This window comes from Ovis canadensis, chromosome 4, assembly GCF_042477335.2.
Source record: "Ovis canadensis isolate MfBH-ARS-UI-01 breed Bighorn chromosome 4, ARS-UI_OviCan_v2, whole genome shotgun sequence".
NCBI classification, from domain to species: Eukaryota; Metazoa; Chordata; class Mammalia; order Artiodactyla; family Bovidae; genus Ovis; species Ovis canadensis.
Genome location: NC_091248.1, coordinates 132364718 through 132392431, shown reverse-complemented (window position 1 = coordinate 132392431; position 27714 = coordinate 132364718). Strand labels below are relative to the sequence as shown.

Below are 27714 nucleotides of genomic sequence, written 5' to 3'. Positions count from 1 at the left end.
AGGACTATGAAACACTGCTGAGAGAAACTAAATACCTAAAGTGCAAAATCACCGTAATTCCCCAGAGGAGACAAGAATGATTGCAAATGTGGGTAACTTTGTGCTTGGACAAAAGCACAATAAGCAAAGGAAAAAAAACACACACACACACACACACACCTGATAAAGCAGAAAACAAAAACATCCTTTCTTTCCACTTGGAGTATGGAATGCAAAAACAGATAAAAAAGAACCCTAACGCAAAACCCTAAGAAACAAACTGACCTTGAACTCTGTGCACCTGTTTTTATTCTTACATTTTCTGCATCATTCTCCTTCTGTTCTTAGAATGTAAACAAGTCCTTTTAAGTTTCTATTTGTCATACTGAGTAGAACCAAGAAAACACAATGCGTCCACACTAGTCCAAAGTTTTAAAGGAGGAAAGCACGACCCTGGATTCCAAGGGCAAGAGTGATCCGTGTCTTGAAATCTAGAAACCCCAAGGCCAAACGTTACACTAGACATACATGCTATTAAGGGAATCAGTGTTCCCTATCAGCAAGACTAAAACCAGTTATTGGAATTTTTACAATTTTCAATTACACAGCAATTAGGTCTCTATGATGAATACAAGTCCTCTACTTGGCATTCTTATTACTTCCTAATCTTTTCCAGGAACCTGGAATTGAAGATTAGAAACTTTATACAATACTAGTCTGGAACAGGGGTCTACCAACTGTCTAATCCAAGAATCAGCAAACTACAGTCCCCCTGACAGGTAGGTTCTGCCACCTGTTTTAGTCCAAATTTAGCTACTGCCCGATTTATGTAAATAAGCTTTTACTGGAACACTATATGCTAATTCAATTACACACTGTCTACAGCTCTCAGGCTACAAGCACAGAGCAGAGAATTGCAACAGAAGCCCTATGACCTGCAAAATCTAAAATATTTACCATTTGGCCCTTTACAAAGTGTTCCTATCTTTGCTCTAGTCCAAAGGTTCTCAACCTTCCTTATTTTGCCTCGACACCATTCTCATGTACCTCATATTCTGAATCACTGACTCAAAATTCCGTATTTTATAGGTGAGGAAATCCACACCCTTTATTTAAACAGTATTTATTTAAACAGTATTTATTTAAACTTTATAGTAAAGAGAAAAAAGAATCAAACTAACTTTCAAAGTAAGCGTATTTGTCCTACAAAATAACTCAAATTCTGAGTAACCACCAGGGAAATTTTCAGAAAGAGCCCACACATCATGTTGCTTGAAAAATAATTTGTAGTCTTGTTTTAAAACTCTTATTTGCATGGGACCCTGGACAGGTTTCCCTAAAATAAACTCTGTACTTTGCTTCTGAAGTGTGGTACATACTGACCATTTGTTTGCCTGTCTTACAACTCAATGTCTCTTCCTGTGTTTGGGAATCAATCAGAGTGAGTCCTGAAAGAAGACAGCTGCCTTCTGATATGCAAGCCATAAAAGCTAGACTCTCAGGTCCTCTGTTAGCCTGAGGAACCTGGGAAAGGAAAATGGTCTGAGCTCAGTCAACTGAACGTTCCCATCATGACTTAGAATCTAGAAGAAACAACGCCCCATTTCTTTTCCCAAAAATCTAGACCCTCTTTCTAAAAGTGAGACCTTCTAAAATGCTGATGGTTAGTTGCTAACTTCGTGGAGTGTAAGAAAGAAATGTCACAGAAAGGGAGAAAGTCCTTCCAGCAGCTGCTGCTCTTCCTTCCACGGAGAGAACCACAGCTATGCTGAGACCGTGGTCCCCATCCCTCTACATAACAGGGCAGGCAATGCAAGAAACACACTTCCCAGAGCCTCCTTCCCTGTGCACTTCTGAGTGAGAGAGCGCGAGGCAAGGCAGTCACAGAAGTCTGAGTCACAATTATCTCAATTACTCTCATGAGACAGGCACAGGACAGACAGACACACACCCCCTCACAGATACGAGGTTCACAGAGGCCAGAACAGGCTCCTGAAAACCATGCGTGGCTTTGGGCTGGAGGGGCTGTGACAGAGGGGCTCTTGAGACTCAACACCTTCAGAAGGCAGCACCCAGTGCTGCAGACTGAGGCTGGCCACTGGCACTCCCACAAGAGTCTTCAGTTCCAGCAGCCTCCAGACGGACTCTGAACCGTCAGGCTCTGGTCCTCAGACTAAGCACTCCTGACCACCAAGGGGTGATGCTGCTGCTCAGCCGCCCACTCACGCCAGACTCTGCGACCCCACGGACTCCCCTGCCAGGAGTCCATGAGCACCCCAGGTTCCCCTGTCCCTCACCTCCAAGAGTTTGCTCTAACTCACAGCCATTGAGCCGGTGATGCTATCCAAGGGCTGTAGAAGCCTCTAACTCTTGTATTAAAATCCTTTATACTTGGAGTGCAAAGCATGGCTTCTTTCCTAACTGAAGTAAGACTAGTAATAAAACTTCAAATAAGTCTAGCACTCCTGAAGCACTGAAGAGAAGCTTCAATGTACTTCAACAAGCTAGCTATATTCATTTTCTCATTTAATCCATCCCCATTCTCCTTTTACAGATGTGAAAACTAAGACTAACCAAAAATTAAGAAACAGCAAAATCAGATTTAAACTCAGGTCTACCAAACACTAAGTACCATGCTCTTGAGTTTATTTAGGAAGCAACTATATAGTAACAATGGGGCTTCCCTAATAGCTCAGTTGGTAAAGAATCCACCTGTAATGCAGGAGACCCCGGTTCAATTCCTGGGTTGGGAAGATTCTCTGGAGAAGGGATAGGTTACCCACTCCAGTATTCTTGGGCTTCCCTTGTGGCTCAGCTGGTAAAGAATCCGCCTGCAATGTGGGAGACCTGGGTTCTATCCCTGGGTTGGGAAGATCCCCTGGAGAAGGGAAAGGCTACCCACTCCAGTATTCTGGCCTGGAGAGTTCCATGGACTGTATAGTCCTACAGTCCATGGAGTTGTAAAGAGTCAGACACAATTAAGCAACTTTCACTTCACATAGTAACAAACCCTCTGATACATAAAAATATTAAAGGGTAGCTAGCCATAACTTCCTCAGTCTTTAGGTAGAAAGATCACTGATCCATGGAACCTACAAAATCATGAAGGCAGAATCAACTATTAACCTATTAACCTACAGGCTGGAATCCTATGGCCTATAAGGATCATGCTATCTTTGAATTACGTTGTCTTTTTTTTTAATCAACTTGATTCTCAACAATTTTAAAATGTAACTATATATAACTACCAGAGTTACAGCTTCTCTCAAAAAACAAAAGAATCTTATCAAAAGATCTGGAAAGTAGACCCACACTTTGGTGCAGCTAAATCAGTGAAGATGCTCAGCACCCGGCCAAATACGAACAACATTCCTGCGGCCAAATAGGAACAACATTGCTGCATCCGTAAGAAAAGGGACTGAGGAGGAAGTGGCAGCCAGAGCCTGCGGAGAAGCCCCGCCAGCAGCCACAAGCCTGCCGGGGCCCAGACAGCCCTGACGCCTGATGTTGCACAGCCTGAGCTGCCCAGCTCTTTCTGAGTCTGTGAACTGCCAAAGTACCTACCTATCCTTCCAAAAGATTCTCAATGAACTGCTTCATCATGCTCATGCTTTGTATATAAATAAAGCATCAAAATTCAATAATAAGAATTTCAGAAAGTGAGAACAGAGAGAAAGAGAGTAAAACAGTACCACAAGATAATTTCCCAGAACCGAAGGACACACATTTCCAGACCAAAGTATCCACCAAATGCAGTACAAGAAACATAAGACGACCTACGCTAATGAATCCTGTAACAATGAGGAGGAACTGTTAAAACCTTCCAGGAAGAGAAAAAAAGGTCACACAAATGATAGAGAATGAAAATGTCTTCAGACTTCTCAAGAGCAGACCTAGAAGCCGGAAAACAACACAGCAGTACCACCAAAACTCTGAAAAGGAATCTAAGGAATCTAAGTCAAAGCTAGACTTGAAGACGCGACCATATCAATCAAGTTTGAAAATAAAATAAGAATTCATGCAGACATGCGTGGGTTTTCAAAAAATTTACCTTCAACATACCCACTCTTAGGAAGCTGAAACCTTTACCTCTATAATTTGTTATATTGAAAATATAAACATAAAGAATAATTTTTCCAGAAAAAATTATCAAAATTGACCCATGGATTTAAAAAAGTTAAACAGACCAATAATAAAAAGAAGAAACCGAAAATTAAGCAGGCAACAGACCCAAATGGCTTTGCAGACAAGAGTTCTTTCAACATTTAGCAAACAGATTTTTACAATATCCAGAAAATTTCACAACTCATTCTAGGTAGTTAGAATCTCACAAAAACATAGAAGAGCACAAATACAGGGAAAGTATAAGCCAATCTCTCCTATGATCAGACAGTCCTGAAGTGAAAAGCTGCCAAACACCAAAAAGAACAAGACCTGAAGAACCAGAAGACTGGGAACCCAAGAACATGTGGCTGATTCAGCACTGGAAATCTACAGATGCATTACAATAAGGTATTAAAGAAGGGCCTCACGGGCCTTCCCTGTGGTCCAGTGGCTAAGACAACCTGCTCCCAATGCACGATTAGATCCTCAGTCAGGAAACTAGATCCCACACGTCATTGCTTGGTTGCTGAATCGTTTCCAACTCTCTCTCTTGTAATCCCACAGATTGTAGCCTGCCAGGCTCCTCTGTCCATGGATTTTCCAGACAAGAATACTGGAGTGGGCTGCCGTTTCCTTCTTCAGGGGATCTTCCCAAGCCAAGGATTGAACTTGCATCTCCTGCTTGGCAGGCAGATGGACTCTTTACCACTGGCCACCTGGGACACTAGATCCCACATGCTGCAACTAAAATTCCACATGCCATGAGGAATATCAAAAACCCCATGTGCCGCAACTAAAGCCTGGCACAGCCAGAAAACTAAATAAAAACAAAAAGAAGGGACCTCATGATCACGACGCAGAAAAAGCATTTAATAAAATCAAAACCCTAGTCCAAAATACAAACATCTTTAGCTAAACAAACAATAACTGTCAGAAACTTACAGCAAACACCCATACGCACTGGTAAAACATTAAACAAACACTCGTTAAACTCCTAACAAGATGGCAAGATAAAGATGCCTGTCATCAGCCCACTACCAAACATTATATAGAAAGACTTGACAATGAAAACTTCTAGAACAAAAAGTATAAGAAGAAATGAGACATAAATACTGAAATAGAGGAGACTGCAGATACAACAGTCTGAAAATCTAAAGCATCAAATATTAAAATTCCAATAAGCCAGTTATATATAATGACCAAAAGAAGAAAACAGTTTTTCTATAGCAAATCAGCAAAAAACTCCAGAATACTGTATGAGAAAAAAATTATACCATCCACAACAACAAATACAAAATATCTAGGAATAACACTAACAAGAAATATAGAAGAACTACATAAAGAAAATCTTACGAAGGTAAGTTCCATTTGTTGTTCAGTTGTTAAGTCTTGTTCGACTCTTTTCGATCCCATGGACTACAGCACACCAGGTTCCCTGTTCTTCGCCATCTCCCAGAGTCTTTGGACACTCATGTCCATTGGATCCATGATGCCATCCAGCCATCTCATCCTCTGCCACCCTCTTCTCCTCCTGCCCTCAATCTCTCCCAGCATCAGTGTCTTTTCCAATGAGTCAGCTCTTCGCATTAGGTGGCCAAAGTATTGGAGCTTCAGCATCAGCCCTTCCAATGAATATTCAGGGTTGATTTCCTTTAGGATTGACTGGTTGGATCTCCTTGCAGTTCAAGGGACTCTCAAGAGTCTTCTCCAACACCACAGTTCAAGAGCATCAATTCTTTGGCACTCAGCTTTCTTTATGGTCTAACTCTCACATCCGTACATGACTTCTGAAAAAACCATAGCTTTGACTAGACGGATGGCAGAGATCCCTTCTCCTCTGGAAGTTACCTTAGTAAAACTGTTTTCGTATCTGCAATCTCTTCTATTCCAATATTTATATATCCCAACCTCTTAGATCAGTGCTTAGCATGGAGGAAATACTCAAAAATGTGGTAGATGACTGATGGACCAAAAAGAGCTTGACAGTGAGACATTCTTATTGCTGGATGAAAAAATACATACTGTAAAAATATCCATCATCCCCAAGGTGCACTGTGTGTGTGTGCTAATCGTGTCTGATTCTTGGCAACCCCATGTACTGCAGCCCACCAGGCTCCTCTATCCATGGAATTCTCCAGGCAAGAATACTGCAGGGGGGTGTCATTTACTCCTCCAGAGGATCTTCCTAATCCAGGGATCAAACTCACATCTTTTGCATTTCCTGCATTGGCAAGTGGATTCTTTAACATCCTGGAAACCCAAATTGCATTAATGAACTCAATGCAACCTCAAAGAATTTCAGCAGAATTTTTTATAGAATGTGACAATTCTGAAGTTTATTTTTTTTTAATGCAGAGCTAATCAAGAAATTTCTGAAAAAAATCTATAATATATATAGAGAAACACACATTATGAAACAGTAATTTTCTAAAATTATGAGAATTTAAATACATCACAAAATGGAAAAGAAAGAATTCAATAAAGAAAGCTATGACAAACCTAGTGTATTAAAAAGCAGAGACATCACTTCGCTGACAAAGGTCCATATAGTCAGAACTATGGTTTTCCCAGTAGTCATGTGCAGATGTGAGAGATGGACCACAAAGAAGGATGACCAACCAAAGAACTGATGCTTTTGAACCATGGGGCTAGAGGTGAGTCTTGAGACTCCTTTGGACTGCAAGAGTATCAAACCAGTCAATCCTAAAGAAAACCACCCCTGAATATTCACTGACGGACTAATACTGACACTATAATACTTTTGCTCTCTGACGGGAACAGCCGACTCACTGGAAAAGACCTTGATGCTGGGAAAGACTGAAGGCAGAAGGAGAAGGGGGCGCCAGAGGGTGAGATGGTTGGACGGCATCAAAGACTCAATGGAGGTCAATTTACGCAAATTCCAGGAGATAGTGAAGGTCAGGGGAGCCTGATGTGCTGCAGTCCATGGGATCACAAAGAGTGGGACACGGCTTGGTTACTGAACAACAAAAGAAAGAATGAGAATTTAAATGTATCATAAAATAGAAAAGAAATAATTCAATAAATTGTATTAAAACTGTTAGAAGCCCTAAATTCACACCACATCCAAAATAAAATTCCATATGGAATAAAAGCTAAACATAAAAAAGCACAGACATAAAATGTTAAAAGCACAGGGGAACTCTTGGCATGGGGACAACGTTAGGAAAAAAATTTTACGAAAATAAGTGACAAGAAAAATCTGAACAAGCAGATACATATATAAATGGATCACTCTGCTATAAACCAGAAACTAACACAACTTTGTAAATCACCTAGATGTCCATATAAAAAAAATTTTGGCGGGAGGAGGGCAGAGGGGATCACCATTCCCTGGTGACCTAGTAGTTATGATTCTAGCCTTTCACTACCTCGACCTCAGGTTACCCCATTCAGGTAACTGAGATCACACAATCCATGAGGAGGAGCCAAAAAAAAAAAAAATTAAGTGACATTTTTCACAAGGTAAAATTTTAAAGCTTCTGTAATCAAAAGCTTAAAAAAACAAAAGGAATTGGCAACCCACTCCAGTATTCTTGGTGGGAAAATCCCACCGGCAGAGGAACCTGGTAGGCTACAGTCCATGAGGTCACAGAGAGTTGGACACGACTGAGGGACTTCACTTCCACTTTTCATAGGGCAAGCACAATAAAAAAAAAGTCTATAATCATAACATGATACACAAAGAATTCTTTAAGTCAACCACTCAATAAAAAAATTATATAAACAATTCACAGAAAAATAAATATAATACATGAAAAGATGATTAATTTCAACAGATCTGGGAAATACAAATTACAACACTGAGGCTATTTTCCTGCCTTATATCAAAGATTCTCAAAGCATGGGACAACTGTCCTTTCATACAGTACTGTTGGAAGGATAAAGTGGTACCAATTTTTTTGAGGATAACTTGAAAATAGCTACCAAAATTTAAAATATATGCAGCTTACACCACCATATTTCCACTTCGAGAGTTATCAATCCTCCATAAATATTTGCTTCAGCACATCACAATTGTGTCTGCAGATGTTTAGTGCAGAATCTTCAACAGTAGTGAAAAAGGACATATAACTGAAACGTCCATCAACATAATATGGTTAATCAATAACTGGTGGAACCACATAACTCTCACCTACTAACACAAGAGAGATTGCCAAGACCTAACTATTCAGTGAACAAAGCAAACTGGGGACCACCACATGACTCCACTCATACCATAAAAGGCCACACAGCTGTTAACTGTGCAACTTACAAACGCACAGAAAGGGGTAGCTGCCAAGTGTTTATTGAACATATACTACATGCCAGGAACCTGGAATACACAGCAGGTAAAACAGGCAGCATTACTGTCCTCAAGGGGCTTACAGGCTACCAGGGAAGAGAGATTTAAAAAAGCAGCAAACAGGTAACCAAATACAATCACAAACTCCAACAAATGTTCCAGAAACAAGGTTGCCACAGGATAAAGAAACAAGGTTGCCACAGAATAAAGATATCTGCGGGCGGCACATAAGCAAGAGATGGACATACTTCAGACACAAAGAAGAATGCTCAAGGAAGGCCTCCAGGGAGCCTGAGACCTAGGGGATGAGGAGCTGGCTGACAGGAGTTGGCTGAGGCTGGGGGGCTGAGCCATGCACAACTCACAAACCTTGGTAAGCAGCCTGGCTTTAACAATGGGAGAACAGATGTGCACGACAAAATGGAAGGAAAAACTTCAAATCATCAAGGATAAAGCCTAATCCTCTAAAATGGCAATTCGCAAAAACTTTCTGGATTCAAACTTATTAGAGGACATCAACCAGCTTTTGTTTATGTCAACTGCATTCAATGGTATTTGCCATTTTCACAACATGAGAAATTTGAAAAAATATGCAAGCACACATCACATTAGCCATCAGCACGATAAGGTCTTCACGTGTGACACACACAGCCTCTGGGAAACTGCACTAGTCAAGAGTGAGACATGCCAAGCTACATCAGTGTTATTAATGAAAACAGTTTTGACCCAGGAGTATGCAGACTACCTACCTTTTGAAAATGATACAAAACTCCAGCAAGTAACCAATAAGGAAAATAAAGCAAATATTTTCAAACTCTTAACTAGAAAGCCTCGGGGTGGCGGGGGGAACCACGTGACAGAAAAAAGGCAAGCACCGAATCATATTGCCTGAAGTCGCATTTCAGCGCCTGTCTCTTAGGTTTTTCTATTTTGCCACAGGAACGCTTTGATACTCTGGCCAAAATTCCTAGACAGGATCGCTACAATGTAGTCTTAAATCAGCATTATCACTAAAGAGTATACAGCAGAATGGCCTAACGTTTCAATAATGAGAACTCCGCCCGAATGCGGGTGGTGTTCACCTTTTTCCACCTTAAGGGTCCCCTTTATCAGAGTTTCCGAACAATCAGCAAACTCACTTCCAAGTGTTTTACTCAAAAACAAAAACAAAAAAACCCTCAGTCAACAAAAATGTGATTTCAACCAGAAAGTGATTCTACCTGAAAAAAAAACCAGGTAAGGTGTGAGTGAGGTGCTCTGTCAAACTTATCTATGTTTGGAAGACGACAAAAAACGGCCCGAAGGAAACGCATCAGTATCTAAACCGTTTCTACCCCAGTTCCACCCTCTGCAAGACGCTGACAACCAAGCGCTAATGGGTCCGGATTCAGACGACTGAGGAGTTCAGGTAAACTAGAGCAGTCGCGGGAGGTTATTTTTTCAGACTCCTGACTCTCTGAAATGCCCTGCAAACACCTTCCCTCAGGTACGTGCGCCACAGCCAGGTCCAGTGAGGGGCCGGGAACCACGCCGAGCCCGCCCGGACGACCCCAGCGGGGCCGCGACCCTCCCCGGGGGCGCCCGGCGTCCCCCCGCGCAGGCCGCCCGCCGCCTCAGGTGGGCCCGACGCCTCACCGCCGCGAGGCCAAGGACACCAGAGACCCCGACCCCCCGAGCCCCCCGCGGGCACTACTACGGCTGGGAGCGGCCCGCCGCCGCCGCCTCCCGCGCGCGGCCGTTCATTTACCTCCGGCGCCCGCTCCTCCGCCCGCTCCCAGGGCGGCCGCCATGGCGCTCGCTGGGCCCGGCCTTCAGCCTCGCCCCACCAAGCCAGCTGGGGGGGGCCGCCGGGCCAGCCGGGGCCCGGGGACGCGCGGCGGGGGGCGGGGACGACTGCGGACGGGGGCGGCTGGCCGGGCCTGGGTGCGGGAGGCGGCGCGGCCGGCGGGTGGGGGCCCTCCGGCCTGCTCCTCCGCAGGAAGAAAACAACAAACTATCGCAACATGGCGGACGGCTCGGCCTGCCGCCGCGGTGCACGCCGGGATGATGGCGGCCGGGAGGCGCCGGCGCAGGACCTTCCCGCCGGCCGCGGCGGCTCCTCGCCGCCCCCGGGGAAACGAAGGCCGAACGCGGAAGGCAAACTCGCAAGCGGCCGCCTCGCCGGGCTTCCAGACAGCCCAGTGTTGAACGCGGGGGCTGGGGCGGTTGCCGGCCGTAGTGCGGCCCCGAGCTCTGTCGTGAGGCGTTTTGCAGCAGTTGGCGCCGAGCTTTACGCCCGGCGGAAGTCCCGTTGGAAGTGGGAGAGGCCCCGCGCCCCGCTACGGGGCGGCAGCAGGGCTTCTGTGTTTGGACCGTGAGGCGCGGGCTGGGGGCGGAGTCACGGCGTTAGGGGCCGCCGCGGGGGGCGAGGGCCCCTGGGGCGGGCGGGACGGCGCCCGGCTGGCGCTCTGCGGACTGCGGGGCGGCGGCAGGTTCGCTGAGCGGTGGGCCCTGAGACTGTTAGACTGCGCTGAACGCGTGCGCGAGAGTTTGCACTGGAGGAGCGGGAAGGGTTCAGAGCGAGGTGCTAACGAGTAACAGAAAGGGGACCAGGGTGCGGAGGAGGCTGAGGGCTACTGGGGAGACGACTTCTCACTCGGCGGGTGGGTGGGGTGAATGTAACTAGGCCTTTAAGTACGGACAAGCTACAGACGTTGGTGCAAGAACAAGGAATGTGAAGAATATGGGGAAAGAAAAGGGTCATTTTAGGTAGGAAGAGAAGGCTGAACATAGGCGCAGAGATGCCAGGCCCACCTGAACTCCATCAAGCAGTACTCGTGAACGCTATTGGTAGAAAATAATGCTTTATGGTGGAAAAGCCTAGAAAACTCCGGCTTAACTGATGATAGTAAACGTTTTCCCATAACGGAGTAAATCAGAATTTTGTGCCGCTTGAAAGGATGCAACGGGAAGAAACAGTCTCACTTAAGTGGTAATCCAGTCGCAGATACGTAACTGAGTCTAATCTTGAAGAAATAAGGACCAAAAAAAATTTGAGGGACGTACCACAAAGGTCTTCCAAAGCGTTGGAAGTCACGAAAGTCAAGAAAAGACTGAGGAATTTTTTCAGACTGAAGAAAAAATAGACATGACAGCTGGATGCAATGCATGATTCTGAACTGGATCCTTTCAGGCTAATGAATATTATTGGAACAATTTGCAAAAATCAGAGTCTGAAAATAAGATGGGAGTTATGTAGCAGAGTTAACTTCCTTATTTTGATGATTGCAGGTACTCTGCAGGAAGAAAGTCTTTGTTGGAAATACTATTGCAAGTCCACGTTTGTATTTCTTGCTGCCTGGCAGGCCAATAAATCAAGAGGCAAGATGTTGGGGCAAAGACTACCACTTTATTTGGAAAGCCTACAGACCCCCAAGAAGATGATCGACTAGTGTCCCAAAGAACCATGGGTTAGAATTCAGGTTTCTTTTATATTAAAGGGGAGGAAGTGATTATTACAAACTTATTGGGGCTAGAATCCTTTGTTCTTACAGCTCTCTGCAAAGGTCTGGTTACAGCGTTCCTATAAACCACCCCAGCAAGACAAGTGTTACTCTGTTCTGCCACTTTTTTATCTCTGCACAAATGGAAAAGTGCTGTACTGTTAAAGGTCAGATCCTTGAGAATGGGCTGTCCTGAATATTTCAGGCTACAGGCAACTTTACAGCAAAAACAATAGAATACAAAGATTAAAAGAAACAGATCCGATATGGACTCAGATTTGTTCTTCCTTCTTACAAAAGTACTCGATGGCAAATCAAGTCAGGAACTTATTCTCACGTGGTTCAGAATTAAAAGGTTTTACTTTTACTCTATATGAAACTTTTCTAGAAAATTCTCTTTGCTTCAAAACAGTATAGCACAACTAACACAGCACTGTAAAGCAATTATACTCCAAGTTACTATTTAATGAGAGAACCAAAGAGGACGTTGTGATGATGGTCTCACAGGTATATACATATATCCAAACATCAAATTGTATACATCGAGTTTATGTCATTTTTTTTGTATATCAATTATAACTCAATAACACTGCAAAGAAAAATTCACTGTTGAAGTGGAAAATGCAAAAGAGAAGTTAAACAGAAAAGAGACTTGAGAAAAAGGCGGGAAAAGATTTCCCAGAATATGCCACCAAAAAAGTGGGGGATGAGGGTGGAGGGACAACATGAAGGAGAGGTTTGAACATTGGAAGCTTGGAATGAGAAAATCAAATTCATGAGAAATTGCATTGCAAAAAGTAGAGAAAAAAGAGAACGGAAAAGAGGCAATGTTTGAAAAGAGATGGAAGATACAAACCCACAAATACAGGCAGCATAACAAATACCAAGCAAGAAGAATAAAGCCACACCTAGACATATGTGGTGAAACTGGACAGCATGCACAAGGGAGGTCTTAACACAGACAAACTGCTGCTGGTCATGATGGAGACACAGGGACAGACTCCCCTCACTCCATAACTTGAAAAGACACATTTGCAAAAACAAACTTCCTTTCCGACATTGGGCCACAGGCAGCACAGGCCTGTGGGCACTGAGAGAAAGGATACCTTATAATCGGGCAGCTTTCTGCCTGAAAATAGTTTCTGGACCATGAGGCAGGAGAGGACACGCAAATAAAACACAACTGCCTTAAAGAATTGAGACAGACCAGAATTTAGAGGGGCTAACATGGGACATTGTGGGGGGTGGTAGCGCAGCGATGCTTAGGAAGAACTCCAAGAATCCACATAGGGATGCCTTGAATGTGCTGCTGCATGGAGAAATCCCATGAAGATCAGCAAAGGACCAGTACAACCCAAAAGCTATAAATGGAACCATTCTTGGAGCTCAGGCAGAGCTGGGCAACGTTTAAGCTTCAACCACCCAGAGGGGATAACCCTGGCTGACCACCCAGGACATTCAGAAAGATCCAAGAAGGGTCAATGCATTAGAGCTAGGACAAAGGAGCACTAGAATCTCCTAACGAAGCTTGTAAACGACTCTTGAAATGGTTTATGCTAATCAGCATATAATTTAATGGCCCACCAGAACAAACTTCAGTTTTCTTTAATGAAAAACCAACCTAGCCCTCAATAAAGTAAAATTCACAGAGGCCAGCATTTAAAGAAAAATTACTAACGAAAGGAAGAAGCAGGGATATATGACCAATACCAGGAGAAAAAGTAATAAACAGAAACATACGTAACAGGGACAACAGAATTATCAGCCCAGGGATTTCTAAGACTTGATATAAATATGCTCAAGGACTTAAGGTAAATAGGACCCTAATGAGGAAGGACAGAGAAGATATGAAGTGGAACTTCTAGAGGTGAAAATGCAATATTTGAAATTAAATAGTAGAGAACAACAAAAGCAGATTAGACATTTCCAGTTTCATCTCAGATATACAGAGAGCTGGAAAGAACATCACTGCCAAGCTCATAACAAGAAAAATTACAATCAATGGCAATTTTCTCAATCCATCAGAGGACCAAAGGGTTCCAAAGCAGCGAACAGGAAATGGAGACACAGACATCTACAAGGAAGAGCAGGACCTGAGCCTTTGCTTACCTGGAGCAGACAAGTCAAGGTATCTTAGAAGCTGGAACTAAGATTCAGCTAAAAATGTTCAGGGACATCTAAAGTCCACATGTGGGCTAACATGAGAGTATGAAGCCCCTCAGAGCTGCAGAGGCAGAAAGGCCTACACCATCCTGCAGCCTTCTCCATGAACCCCATCAGGCATTGACCAGAAAGATGGGCAGAGTCCCGAGCACAGAGAAAGGGAACAGCCACCACACACACAGACACACACACACACCCCTACACACACACCTACACTCTCTCACACACACACACTCCTCCTCTTCTTCCCCCGAAAATAAACTATAATCTTCAGGGCAGAAAAGCAACAAAAGCGTGGCCTTGAGGAAACAGGGAACCCATTTTCACTGTGGGAAGGGGACAGAGAAAGAAAAAGCCCTAGCTTTTTTGGTTGTTGTTCAGTCGCGCTTCAGAAACATGTTTAAAACGTCGATCTGGACAGTGCTCGTGGGCATCACAGCTGGCAGTGGCTGGCCTCCCAACCTTGTTACCGTCTTCCTTTGTTGTTTTAACAGAGAATGAAACAAAACTGACTGGGCTCCCTCACTACCAAGCGGTCCACCCAGGAGACGTTCCAGTCTGATCCTTCCCCCAGGTTGTGGAGAGCTCTGTGCAGTCAGTGCACAGTATGAATAATGAAATGGAGATCTGTGTAAAAGCAAAAAGGAAAACAGTGCTCCCAGAAATGGGAATGTTAAGTTTCTAAATTAATTCTTCTCAATTTAGCTGCTTATGAATCGAACTCATCTTTTCCTGCTGGTCCCTGTTACACCTTAGCTTTCAGTGTGAGTTCAAGCTCCCATCTTTTTTTCTTGCTAACATTGTTTAATCTTTCTAAGTCCAAACGATTTGTGTTCTCTGAATACCCATCATCCTTACATTCACTGTGCCGTTGTGCCAACTGATAAGTAGTTGCTTCGGTGTGCCCTCCTCACCTTCAGGGTTACCTTCCTGAGGGTGAAGGACTGTATTTCTGGCTTATTTGCTTCCTGCTAACTTTAGCTGCCCACCAGCCACCACGAAAGGAGGTGTGCCAGCATGGGGTGAGGCAGTGGAGGCACAAAAATGACCAGGATGCTGCCCTGCCCCAGGGGTCCCCGTATGACGCCACCAACAGTTCTAGGTGGTTCACATAAGAACAGCCCAGTCCCAGAGCGAATCTACAAGACCAAATTATTAAAACACTTTCTTGCTGAAGGAAGTTAGACATCCATCCGCCTGTTGCAAAGCTGGCAATTAATGCTAATATCCTCAAGTACTGACTGCAGATTGGAAAAAGAAATATGGTCATTGTGTATTGCCACTAAAAATTAAATGGCTGTTTATCATTTTGACTAGTGACAAATCTCATGGAGCCACGCCTGAGCCCTGAGAAAATGTCTAACCTGGTGGCAGGCACATGTCTGGACCTTCATTTCCTCCTTTATGCACAAACGGCATTGAGAGCTGTATCAGGAGCACAAAAAATGTGCCACAAAGTTCCTGTAGCTTCTGAAATGGGAGGAAGGATCAGTGTCCTGCAAAGGGCTGAAAAAGGGCAGAACGCTAGGCCCGTTCCAAGGCAATGGCACCCCACTCCAGCACGCTTGCCTAGAAAATCCCATGGATGGATGGTAGGCTGCAGTCCATGCGGTTGCAAAGAGTTGGACACGACTGAGTGACTTCACTTTCACTTTTCACTTTCATGTGTTGGAGAAGGAAATGGCAACCCACTCCAGTGTTCTTGCCTGGAGAATCCCAGGGACTGTGGAGCCTGGTGGGCTGCCATCTATGGGGTCGCACAGACTCCGCCGCGACTGAAGCGACTTAGCAGCTGCAGCGGCAGAAAACAGAAGCCAGTACCACTGTCTCCCACGCCCTCTGTCTTCCATCCTACCCCCAGGGGTGGGCACTTAACCTGGGGGGGTCCGTCCTTCCACACAATGAGGTTGGAACAAGGTGGCCTGAGAGATGCCAGTGACTGTGTCCTCCTAAGCCTTGGGCTCAGATGTGAAGGAAGGGGCAGGAATGAGAGTCCAAAAGTAACAACTCTACGCTTCAAAGTCAGGCTGACATAGTGTGCAATGCAAGGGAAGGAATCTTCATCAGCAGAAAATGAAAGGAATGTAGATCGCTGCTTTGTGCGCCATAGATAAACATTTACCAGCTGTATAAACCCTAAACAATCCTATCCTAATGGCGTACCCCCAATGTTTGTTCAAGTTTTCATTCACCACCTGCCATTTATAAGCTACGACACTAAGTGCTGGGAGGGAAGAGCAGTTTACGTTCCCTCTGGCCAGAAGGAGTTTTAAACAAGGCTAAACAGGCCAGGGAGAAATCAACGTGAAGCAACAGAAATCGGTGCCAGTAGCGGGAGATGGGGAGACCTTCAGGGGACTAGCAGCCTGTCTGGATCCAGGGGAACAGGTCCTGGTTTATGCTGTCACCGTATCTAAGAGCATACACTAAGCTATTGTTAATTTTGAAGCTCTCAGTATTGAATTAGGTCCCTAAGCACTTCAAAGATCTTTTTTTTTTTTTACAATAATCACTCATATATAGGATATCTTGTTTGAACTGAAACATGCTTATAAACAGGTTTTGCTGCTAGAAAGAGTGTCGCCATTTAGAACATTACATGACTGACTGTGGAGACGACCGAAGTGCATCCATGGGCAAAGAGTGTAAGCGAAAGTGTCACTCGCTCAGTCGTGTCCCCCTCTTTGCGACGCCATGGACTGTAGCCCGCCAGGCTCCCCTGTCTATGGAATTCTCCAGGCAGGAATGCTGGAGTGGGTTGACACTCCCTTCTCCAGGGGATCTTCCCGACCCAGGGATCAAATGCAGGCCTGCTTTGCAGGCGAATTCTTTACCGTCTGAGCCACCAGGGAAGCCCTGAAAGCCACTGATAACGTCTCTCTTATTGAACTCCATTGGGAATTAGAAGGAAAAAATGATGCTTTGATAAATGTTTGTCTCGTAGAATTATATTACTTCAGTGGGTAAATGATCTTAAAAAACAAAAATTGAAAAAAACAATAAAACAAAAGCAGCTAGAGATTGGTAAACTGGAGCTCATTAAAATTTAAAACTGCTTCATTATCTAAAAATGTCACTTAAATGTGAAAAGACACTAGGAAAAATAAACTAGGAAAAAATACTTGCAACGTGTATGACTAACAAGGTTTTAGTACCCAGAATACATACACACTAATCGGTAATAATAATAAAAACCAATAGCCCATTAGAAAAATGGGCAAAGGCTGACCTGGGTTCGATTCCTGGGTTGGGAATATCCCCTGCAGGAGGGCATGGCAACCCACTCCAGTATTCTTGCCTGGACAGAGGAGCCTAGCGGGCCACAGTCCCTGGGGTTGCAAGGAGTCGGACACAACTGAGCGGCTGAGCACGTGAACACACAGATGACTGATGAGAATTCTGAAATGGCAAATGACAACGCAAGGAGCTGGGAAGCCTAACTGTGCAGGAGGTATACACGCCGAGGCAAATTCCTACCCACCAGATTGGCAGAGATTCAGAAGGTAAACAATCCCAAGCACTGATGGTGCTGATAGAAGAATAGAGTAGAACAGCCGCTCTTTAGAATGATTTGACGGCATCTGGTAAAGTTATTAATTAGTGAAGGAAAGAATATGCTCTTCTACTCAGCAATATTCCTGCTGGTACACACCCTAGAGAGATGTTCACACATGTGCATTAAGGACCAGAACGTGCTTGCAGCATTGTTGATTAGAGCAAAAACAAACAGAACTCCCGAACGAATGAAAACCCCAAACAAGCACAGGGTCAGATGCACATTTTTTCTTAATATATACGTTTATTCACGTATGGTTGGCTTATCACGTGACCGGTGCGCAGCAAGGTGATTCAGTTATGCAGAGCCACATGTGTTATTTTTGGAATTATTTTCCATTATAGGTGATTACTCGGAGAAGGCAATGGCACCCCACTCCAGCACTCTTGCCCGGAGAATCCCATGGGCAGAGGAGCCTGGTAGGCTGTAGTCCATGGGGTCGCTAAGAGTCGAACACGACTGAGCGACTTCACTTTTCACTTTCATGCATTGGAGAAGGCGATGGCAACCCACCCCAGTGTTCTTGTCTGGAGAATCCCAGGGACGGGGGAGCCTGGTGGGCTGCCGTCTGTGGGGTCGCACAGAGTCAGACACGACTGAAGCGACTCAGCAGCAGCAGCAGCCTAGGTGATTACAAGATACTGACTATAGTTCTCTGTGAAATGCATATTTTTTAAAAAAGAATGCGTGAATAGAGTGTGATATACTCACGAACTGAGAGTGGTTAACCGGCGCTAAACGTGCCAAAATGGAAAGACCTCAGATCAGAGAGATGGACAAAAAAAGAATAAAGATTAAAATGTGTACATAGAGAAGACTTTCCTATAAAGCCAGGGTATAAAGACATGCACACAGGTGGCAAATATTCTGGGCGGGGTACGGGGGAAGGGCTGCACAGTCACAGCGGAATCCCACGTGCGTTGTGCTGGGCATGTTGCAAGCTTCCGTCTCTAAAAAGTATTGAATATCTGAAAGATCACATCATAATAAATCAGGCTTTTTTCCCACTCATATGGTAATTTAATCTTCTGAATTCTCTGACTTCTTTCTTCTTGCAATATTTTATTTTCCATTGAGCCTTTTTACTTGTAAACATTTGACATCATAAATATCAAAAGCCTCAGATTTACTAGTCTGAAATTTTTAACTCTTGAAAATCAGAGTAATGTTCTATTAGAAACTGTTTTTTGAGTTAAATATAGAAACAGAATGAAGTCAGCTGCTGATTTTTCACCCAAATGCTGATTTTTCAGGCTAATTTGAGACGTAACTGATCAAAAAAGAGAGGTTTTATTGAATCAGAACTGCCTAAGAACATTGTCTAGGTTGGGTTGAGTTTTGTCGGATTCTTCCAGCTTATTTTTTAAACTAAAGATCTGTTCAGTGTTCTTCCAACTAAAAAGCAACCCCCAAAGAGGGCATTTAGGTTTTTCTCTGGGGAAAAATGATCAAAAAAAAATTAAGGTCCAAATATTTTTCCACCAGCAGAGTGGCACCTACACACCTGCTGAGCACGTGTTGTGTGAGTAGGTGTGGAATATTTGCACCTGCATGGGTGTTAAGTGGGAAGTGGAATGGAAACTTGTGTTCACGTGGAGATAGACAAATAGAAGACAGATGAGGAGATGAGGGATCGGAAGTCTGGGGGGTGTTGTGCAGAGGTCTATGGGAACAGGACACTCCAACCCAAACCGGGGCGGCCAGGGAGGCCACACGGGAACCAAGCGTTGCAGAAATCCTTGAGGATGGCGGATGAGCGGTTTGAGGGGGGGGGTGGTTTTCATGCAGGGACAGATGGGGACAATGTCCTCATTCTTTGCCTTTGTGACCCAATTGTCTTTAGTTTCCTCACTTATTTTTTTTAATTTATTATTATTATTAAACCATTTAAAAATATAGTTTACAATGTTGTGTTAGTTTCAGCCATACAGCAAAGCGATTCATTATACATAGATATATATTCTTTTTCAGGTTCTTGTCCATTATAGGAAATAAGAATACTGTTATAGGGTATTGCAAGATGTTGTATATAGTCCCTTGTGCTGGACAGTAGGTGTGACCCAGTATTTTTTTCAATGCTTAAAAATAATGTTTTGAGAGAAGGAACTGAGGTCTTCATGATGGAGATCTGAGAGCGACCACTCGGCTTCTCGGCTGGGGTTTGTAGCAGCCCTAAGAGGAGAAGTCTGGATGGTATCACCGACTCAGTGGAGCTGAGCCTGAGAAGATTCCGTGAGTTGGTGATAGACAGGGGGGCCTGGCATGCTGTGGTCCATGGGGTCGCGTAGAGTTGGACACGACTGAGCGACTGAACTGAGCTGAACTGAAGCTATCCTTCTCCCCTCAAACCCCTACCCTACCCCTCCCCACCCCTCCGCATCAAGGGCTGCCTTTGCGGGTCTTTGGAATTAGGGAGGGAGTGGCTTGGAGTATATTTCTAGCCGCAAACAGTACTCTTCTTCAGCGAGATTCCAGCAAACATAACTTTGCCCACCTCTACATTTCTAGAGGGGTTTTTTTGATATGTGTGTCCCATGTAGACGGACGCCTCGGGAAACTGCCCAGCTGGTCCACCCCAGAGGCGTCCTCCAGGTTTCTCCACTAGCTCTTCCCTCTGTAGTTGATAGCTGCCTGGAGGGAGCTACTCTGGGACTATGGACATGGACTGTCTCTGTTCCAACCCTGCCTGTTCATCGATTCTTCTTGGGTGAATTGATTTTGAAGACATTGGGTGCTAAAGGACGCTTTTCTAACTCCACATTCTACATCTATCCCTGTGACACTGCTGTAAGGAAGACCTTTCACTACCGGCTCTTCATTCACTTATTTATGTCAGGACAGACTCAAGCAGTCATAGGCTAGTCTATGGATCATAACCTATTATTATCATGACTCATCCTGCTCGAACTGTCACAGATTTGGCCATTCGAAAACCCATCAAGTTGTACCCCGTGTCCTTTCGCCTTGAGCTTCAGAGTACCTCATGCCCATCCCCAAGTCCCTATGTTGAAACCCTACCCGGCATCGTGGGGATGTTAGGAGATGAGACTTTGAGGGCCGATCGGGTTTAGGTGAGGTCATGAGCGTGGATCCCTCAGGACAGGTCAGCATCCTCAGGAGAGGAGACACTGGAGCTCAGGCCATGTACTCTCTGCCGCGTGAGCACACGGCAAGAAGGCGGCCATCTGACCACCGGAAGAGGGTCCTCATCAAGAACCCGTGCGGCCGGATTTTGATCTTGGACATCCAGCCTCCAGAACCTAGAGAAACAGATGTTTCCTTCAGGCCGCCCAGCTCGGCGGTACTTTCTCACAGCAGTCCGCTCTGCCAGGATAGCGAGATGAGCTAGAGAACGCCAGTCTTGGTTCTCTCCTTGTCCCGCCTCTTCTGTGTAGCTTTGGTATTTGTTTGTGACCCACCTTTTGGTTCTCTCGGTTCTCATGGGAGGTCTCCCTCCATTCTTACTGATTGACGTGACATGAACTTGGTTCTAACCCCAAGCCTGCTAAGGGCATAATCAGCGGGGTATCGCTCTCCATCCCTGACCCCTCCATATCCCCCATCTTTTGCACCCCATACTCACCATCCCCTACAATGGTCTCTGATTTCCCTTTTCTCGGTTTCTACTTTGCAACAGACAACTTGCGTGTTTCCTTATTCTTAGTTCTCAGATAAAGGGATCCCCACGTATAGACACACACACACACCATTTCCCTCCTTCTCGGGGGCTGGCGCTCTGTGTTATTTAGCACCTGGATCTTGTCCGCGGTGCTGACACCTGCCCCTGGGGTAGGTGGCGGCCTGGGGTCTGCTTCTTCGGCGGTTTCCGATGGACACTCACCTCGATCATTGTCACTGTTGGGTTGTGTTGGAGCACAGAGGGTTCCCTGAGATGGGGAAGCTGCAGTGGGCAGTTTGCTGGCTGGACCATCAACATGTGGTTGCTCCAAAAAGGGGAGTAAATACTCCAGAAGAAATCCCTTTTATCTTTGAAGTCCTCCTGCGGAATGATAGAGACAGATGGGTGCTGGTCAGTGAAGTCCTCCTGCGGAATGATAGAGACAGTGAAGTCCTCCTGCAGAATGATAGAAGCAGATGGGCACTGGTCAGTGCCAGGGACGTCCTCACCCTCTGCCCGACCTGGACACACAGTTTCACGATTCCATGCTGTTCACACAGCTCTCAGCCCACAGGCCACGTGCCCTACTAAAACGTGAAACCTTGAGCATGGATACGAAGTCTTCAAAGGAAGGATGAAGGGAGCCGGTCACTACAGCTGCCCTAAGCGCTTTGAAAGTGTCCCTCAGGGAAGTCCAAGGCCCCAGGGGTGGGGTCTGGCAAGCGGAGGGAGGCAGGAAGTCCACACCACTGCAGGGGGCGCTCCCCCATCACTCCACGTGGAGAGCTTGCCCTCGGGGAGTTTACAACAGCTACGCCTCGGGGGTGAGCCAGTGGTCTGGGCCCCCAGGTGGCCCTGAGGTGTGAAGACGGGCGGGGGTGCCCAGGTACAGTCTGCTCAGACTTGGAGCCCAGGCGCCAGCTCAGCTGGTAGCGAGAACGGAAGGGACCTGCACCTCCCAGGGCTCCCGATAGCCCGACTGGTGGAGAACCCGCCTGCAGTGCAGGAGACCCGGGTTCGATTCCTGGATGGGGAAGATCTGCTGGAGCAGGGATGGGCTACCCACTCCACTGTCCTCGGGCTTCCCTGGTGGCTCACCTGGGAAAGAACCCGCCAAGGGCCCAGGCGGCCTGGCGGCAGGGCTGCTCCCAGGCCAGAGAGCGTGGGGGGCCGCCTTCCCGGCCGCCTGCACGTCGCAGACACGGGAGGACGGGAGACCCAGGCCACCTCTCGTGGGCTCATGGGCGTTTACCAGCACTGGCCTTCTTTGAATAGTTCCTTCTTGATTTTATTTGACCTCACTGTAGAGGTGTGTTTTTTTTGTTGTTTTTTTTTTGCAAAAAATATAATTATTTGTTTTTCCCTTTTTTCCTTCTTTTTTAAAAATTAATTTTTTCATTGAAAGATAATTGCTTTACAGAATTTTGTTTTCTGTCAAACCTCAACATGAATCAACCATAGGTATACATATATCCCCTCCCTTTTGAACCTCCCTCCCATCCCCCTCCCCATCCCACCCCTCTAGTTTGATACAGAGCCCCTGTTTGAGTTTCCTGAGCCAGACAGCAAATTCCCGTTGGCTCACTATTTTACATATGGTAATATAAGTTTCCATGTTACTCTTTCCATACATCTCACCCTCTCCACCACTCTCCATGTTATTTTTATTTTAAAGAAGTAGCAGTTGGAATCAAATTGTATGCAGTGAAATAGTACACTCAGGAAACCAATCAGTACACAGGGCTTCGCTTGGACTGGCCCATGGCCTTAAACAAACTGTCCCTGCTCTCTGCCCCCTTCCTCGTTTTTAGGGCGAGTGATAACATGCTGGTCTCTGGGGCTGTGGAGAGGAGGAAATGAGTTACTGCGTTAGGTGGTGCTCGGCATTGGGTGGGTGTTAACCAGCCTGCAGCCTGATTACTCCTCCGCCAACACCAGCTTCAGCCCCCCCTGCCCCCACCGTGACCCCCACTTCCACTGCCTTCGTGACGCAGCTATTGCTAGCAGCGTGCGCACAGTCTGGGTTAGTCGGATGACGTGCTGGTAACCGCAAAGTCCAAACAGCTAGTTAGTGGGGATTGGGGCTTATTTACAATACAAACTCCTGGGCCTGGCCCTTGAACAGTCTAAGTCAGCAGGTCTGGGGTGAGTCCCGGAACCTGCCTTTGTGGTGAGCATGGTGAGTGATTCTGCTCCAGGCCCGCCCTCTGAGAAGCATCTTGTTGGCCTGAACCTGGGGGTCAGGGGCTCGGGTAAGAGCAGAGCCACGTGCCCAGCTTCTCTTCACCAGACTAGATACAATGTGAAGCGTCTATCCACCCATTCTAATCTGTAGAGAATATTCAAGAAACTCCATCAGCGCCTGTTAAGCATCTTCCAGATGCTGCTTTATTCCAGGTGTTCGTGAAGAGACAGAAAGACCCCAGCCCTCCTGGAGTTATGATCTAACTTGGACAAACAGACAATAAGCAACAGATAAATTTACTAAATAGTGAGGGTGAGATGACTAGGACATGAAGAGCAGGGCAAGGCTGGCTGAGGTGTGGCTGTAGCTTTCAGCCAGTGATCAGGGATTGCCCCACTGAGGCGACACTGGAGCAGAGGCTGGAGGAGGTGAGGGCCTAGTCACGGGATATCTGGGGGAAGATGGTTCAGGCAGAAGGAAGAGCCAGTGCCAAGGCCCTGAGGCAGGATGGTGCGTGCAGGTGTGAGGACCAGCGAGGTGGCCCTGGGGTTGAAGCAGCCTTGGTGCTAGTCACAGGAGTAGGGAATGAGGGTCTAACAGGTAAGGACTTTTTTTTTTTTTACAGTTTTTAATTTTTAAGAAATATTCAGTTCACACACATAGTTAAAAGACCTTCAGTCTTTGCCCTACAAAAGTTGTTAATGAGACTAAACTGTGGACTTCCCAGGTGGCTCTAGTGGTAAAGAATCTGCCTGGGGAAAAAAAGAATCTGCCTGCCAATGCAGGAGACCCAAGAGATGAGGGTTTGATCTCTGGGTCAGGAAGATCCCCTGGAGGAAGGCACGGCAACTCACTCCAGAATTCTTCCCTGGAGAATCCCACGGACAAAGGAGCCTGGTGGGCTATAGTCCATGGGCTTACAAAGAGTTGGACACAACTGAAGCAACTTGGCACGTGAGCAAAGGATGTGTAGCCAAGCTCACTAGGGATGTTTTTCAAAGCATGCTCACTGCTTAGCAGTGGGTGACACAGTCAGCTTGGTGGGTCATGAGCAGTACTTTAAGAATATAACCGGTCCTTTAGTGTAGAACAGGATGCAAACCATCAGAGAGTGCTGAACCCAGCTAAACAGCTATCTCATGAAACTTGTTTTCTGTGTCACAGAAAGTTAAGGGAACAGAGGCATTTGATATGTGAGCGTTGAATCTTATTGACTCAAATCTCTGCTCCAGCTACTGAATAAAATTAACTAGTGACCAAACTCTCCTTCTTTCCAAAAATCCACGCATAGCTTCAGGAAATACCCTTGGCTGTCCCTCAGCAAAGGAAAAGCTTTCTGGAGATGAACCGGCCAGATGGGGGCGGATAGCCAGGAGGGGAAGGGCGCCACCTGCAGGCAGCCTGCCTCACCTCATCAGACCGCCTACAGGACCTGTCTTCTAAGTTAAAGGGGATCATTCCAAGACAGACCAAACCTGTCAATCCTGAAGGAAATCAACCCTGAATCGTCATTGGAAGGCCTGAAGCTGAAACTGAAGCTCCAATACTTTGGCTACCTGATGCAAAGAGCCGACTCCCTGGAAAAGACCCTAATGTTGGGAGAGATTGAAGGTGGGAGGAGAAGGGGACGACAGAGGGTGAGATGGTTGGATAGAATCACCCACTCAATGGACATGAGTTTGAGCAAACTCTGGGGAATAGTGAAGGACAGAGGAGACTGGCATGCAGCAGTTCATAGGGTCACAAAGAGTCGGACGTGGCTTAGTGACTGAACATTTGAAGCTCAGTGGGCTTTATTGGGATGGGGATCTGTAATATGACAGAGATGAAATTGGTGGTTGGGTTAAATCATGAGTCACTGCAGCTGCTGACCTTCAACACTCCTTGAAAGGAGTTCAGAGTGGAGATCAGGAATGAGGTGCTCTGTATTCTGGGAAAAATAGGCCAAACAGGTCTTCGAATATTTAGATATTTTCAGGAGGTTTTATGAATCCAATTCCTGCATCTCCTCGTGTCTAGAAAAGTGCTAAAATGCTTCACGGTGACACCTGCTGCTTGTGACTGGCAGAGGCTTGCTGCAAAGTATCTGTGCTTCATTGTGTGTGCTTTCCCTTCAGCTAAATCACATAGAGACTGACCTTCCCCCACCTCTTCGGAGCAGTTGCTTAGCGCTTTCTGAAATGCTGTCTTCCAGGCCATAGTCTTCCTTTTGCCCCAAATAAGACTTAACTCACAGCTCTCATGCTATGCACCTTCTTCAGTGGACAGTACAGCTGCTATTGCCAAAAGGTAACACAGAATGTTAAAAAAGTAATGAAATTAGCAATGATGAAATCTTGTTTTTATAGTGGTAAAGTATACAAAACATAATTTTTCACTGTAACCGTTTTCAAATGTACAGTTCAGTAACATTAAGTACATTTGTGTCCATGGATGGACACGCACCACCTGTGTCCAGAGCCTGTCATCTTCCCTCAACTGACAAAAGTTTATTCATAAGAATAAAGAGCAAAATGCACTGCTTTTAGTGTACAAGTCTCTGAGCTCTGACCGACGCATAGAATCACCTCACCACCACCTCAGCCAGATATAGAGCAGTTAAAATCTCCCCAAACTCCTTCCTGATCCTTTGCAGTCATGCCTCGCCCAACCACAGTCCTTGGCAACAACTGATGTGCTTTTTGAATTTTATTCTGCTCTTTTCAGTTGTTTTTGTTCAGTCAATAAGCTGTGTCAGGCTCTTTGCAGCCCCATGGACTGCAGCACGTCAGGCTCCCCTGTCCTCCACTACCTCCCGGAGTTTGCTCAGATTCATGTCCATTAAGTTGGTGAAGCTATCCAACCATCTCATCCCCTGCTGCCCACTTCTCCTTTTGCCTTCTATCTTTCCCAGCATCGGGGTCTTTTCCAATAGATTGACTCTTCACATCAAACGGCCAAAATACTGGACCGTCATCTTCAGCATCAGTCCTTCCAATGAATATTCAGGGTTGATTTCCTTTAGGATTGATTCATTTGATCTCCTTGCAGTCTAAGGAAGTCTCAAGAGTCTTCTCCAGCACCGCAGTTTGAAAGCATCAATTCTTCGGCACTCGGCCTTCTTTGTGACCCAACTCCCACATCTGTACATGACTACTGGAAAAACCATACCATAGCTTTGACTATATGGACCTTTGTTGGCAAAGGCCCGAGGTCCATAACATTCCAGAGTGGTACATGAAAGGAGTTCCATGCATGGCATCGTGCAGTGAGCAGCCTCCTAGGTCTCACAGCACTCTGCAGGGAGAGTCTTGTGCGCTGCTGAAAGGGCCACTGTGCGGCAGGATTCCACTGGAAAGATGGACCTGGCTGCTTATGCATCCCACAGCTTATCTGAGTTGTTTTCAGTCGTGGGTAATTAGAAATAAAGCAGTAGCATTCACAGACAGGGTTTTGAGTGAACATAAGCTTCACTTTCCTTGAGTAAATAGGAGTGACGTTTCTGGATACCATGAGGAATATACATCTACCTGTAAGACACTGCCAAGCTGGCTTCCAAAGCAACTGTGCCATTCTGCATTCACATCAGCAGAGCAAACGGTTAAAGCTTTAACCATTCCAATGAATGTGCCATGCTGTTTCATTATGGTTTTGTCTGAATCCCCTACTATGACTTAGGGTACTGAACTCTTGTCCCATCCCTGTGTGCCACCGGAGTATCTTCATTCAAACTTTTCCCCTATTTTGAGTTTGGGTGGTTTGTTTCTTATTATTGAGTTTTGAGAATTCTTTTCATGACATGGAAGCACATTTCTGTCACATGTGTGTTTTGAAAATATTTCCTCCAAGTCAGTGGCTTGTTTTTTTCATAATCATTAGTATCTTTCAAAAAGCAAAGGTTTTAAATTCTGATGAAGTCCAGTTTATCAGTCATTTCCCTTTCATAGTTATGGTTTTAGGGTTTCACATAATCTTTGCCTAGCCAAAGCTGCAAAGGTTTTCTTCTATGCTTTCTTCTAAATAGATGTTTTATGATTTTAGGTCTTCCATTTAAGTCTGTGATCCATTTTGAGTTCATTTTTATTATGATGCAAGTTATGGGTCAGGGTTCATATTTCTTTTTCTCTCATGAGACTTTCATTTGTTTTTTTATTGAGGTATAGTTATTTACAATACCTTATAAGTTTCAGATTTACAAGATAGTGATTCACAATTTTTGAAGATTATATTCCATTTACCATGATTATAAAATATCCCCTGTGCTGAACAACACATCCTCATATCTTATTTATTTTATCCATAGTAGTTTATACCTCTTATTCTGATGCTTATCACTGAAAG

At 45.4% G+C, this 27714-nt stretch overlaps 1 protein-coding gene across 11 annotated transcripts in view; it reads right to left on the bottom strand.

The window, feature by feature from the left end:
- RBM33 (RNA binding motif protein 33) overlaps positions 1–10633 on the bottom strand; it is a 109166-nt gene extending 98533 nt beyond the window's left edge. For all 11 annotated transcript variants that reach the window (XM_069587199.1, XM_069587200.1, XM_069587206.1 and 8 more), the window contains exon 1: positions 10137–10633. In XM_069587199.1, coding sequence (XP_069443300.1) covers positions 10137–10179 — 43 coding nt within the window. In that variant the 5' untranslated portion in view covers positions 10180–10633. The remainder of the gene's footprint in view (positions 1–10136) is intronic.
- Positions 10634–27714: the final 17081 nt, after the last annotated feature.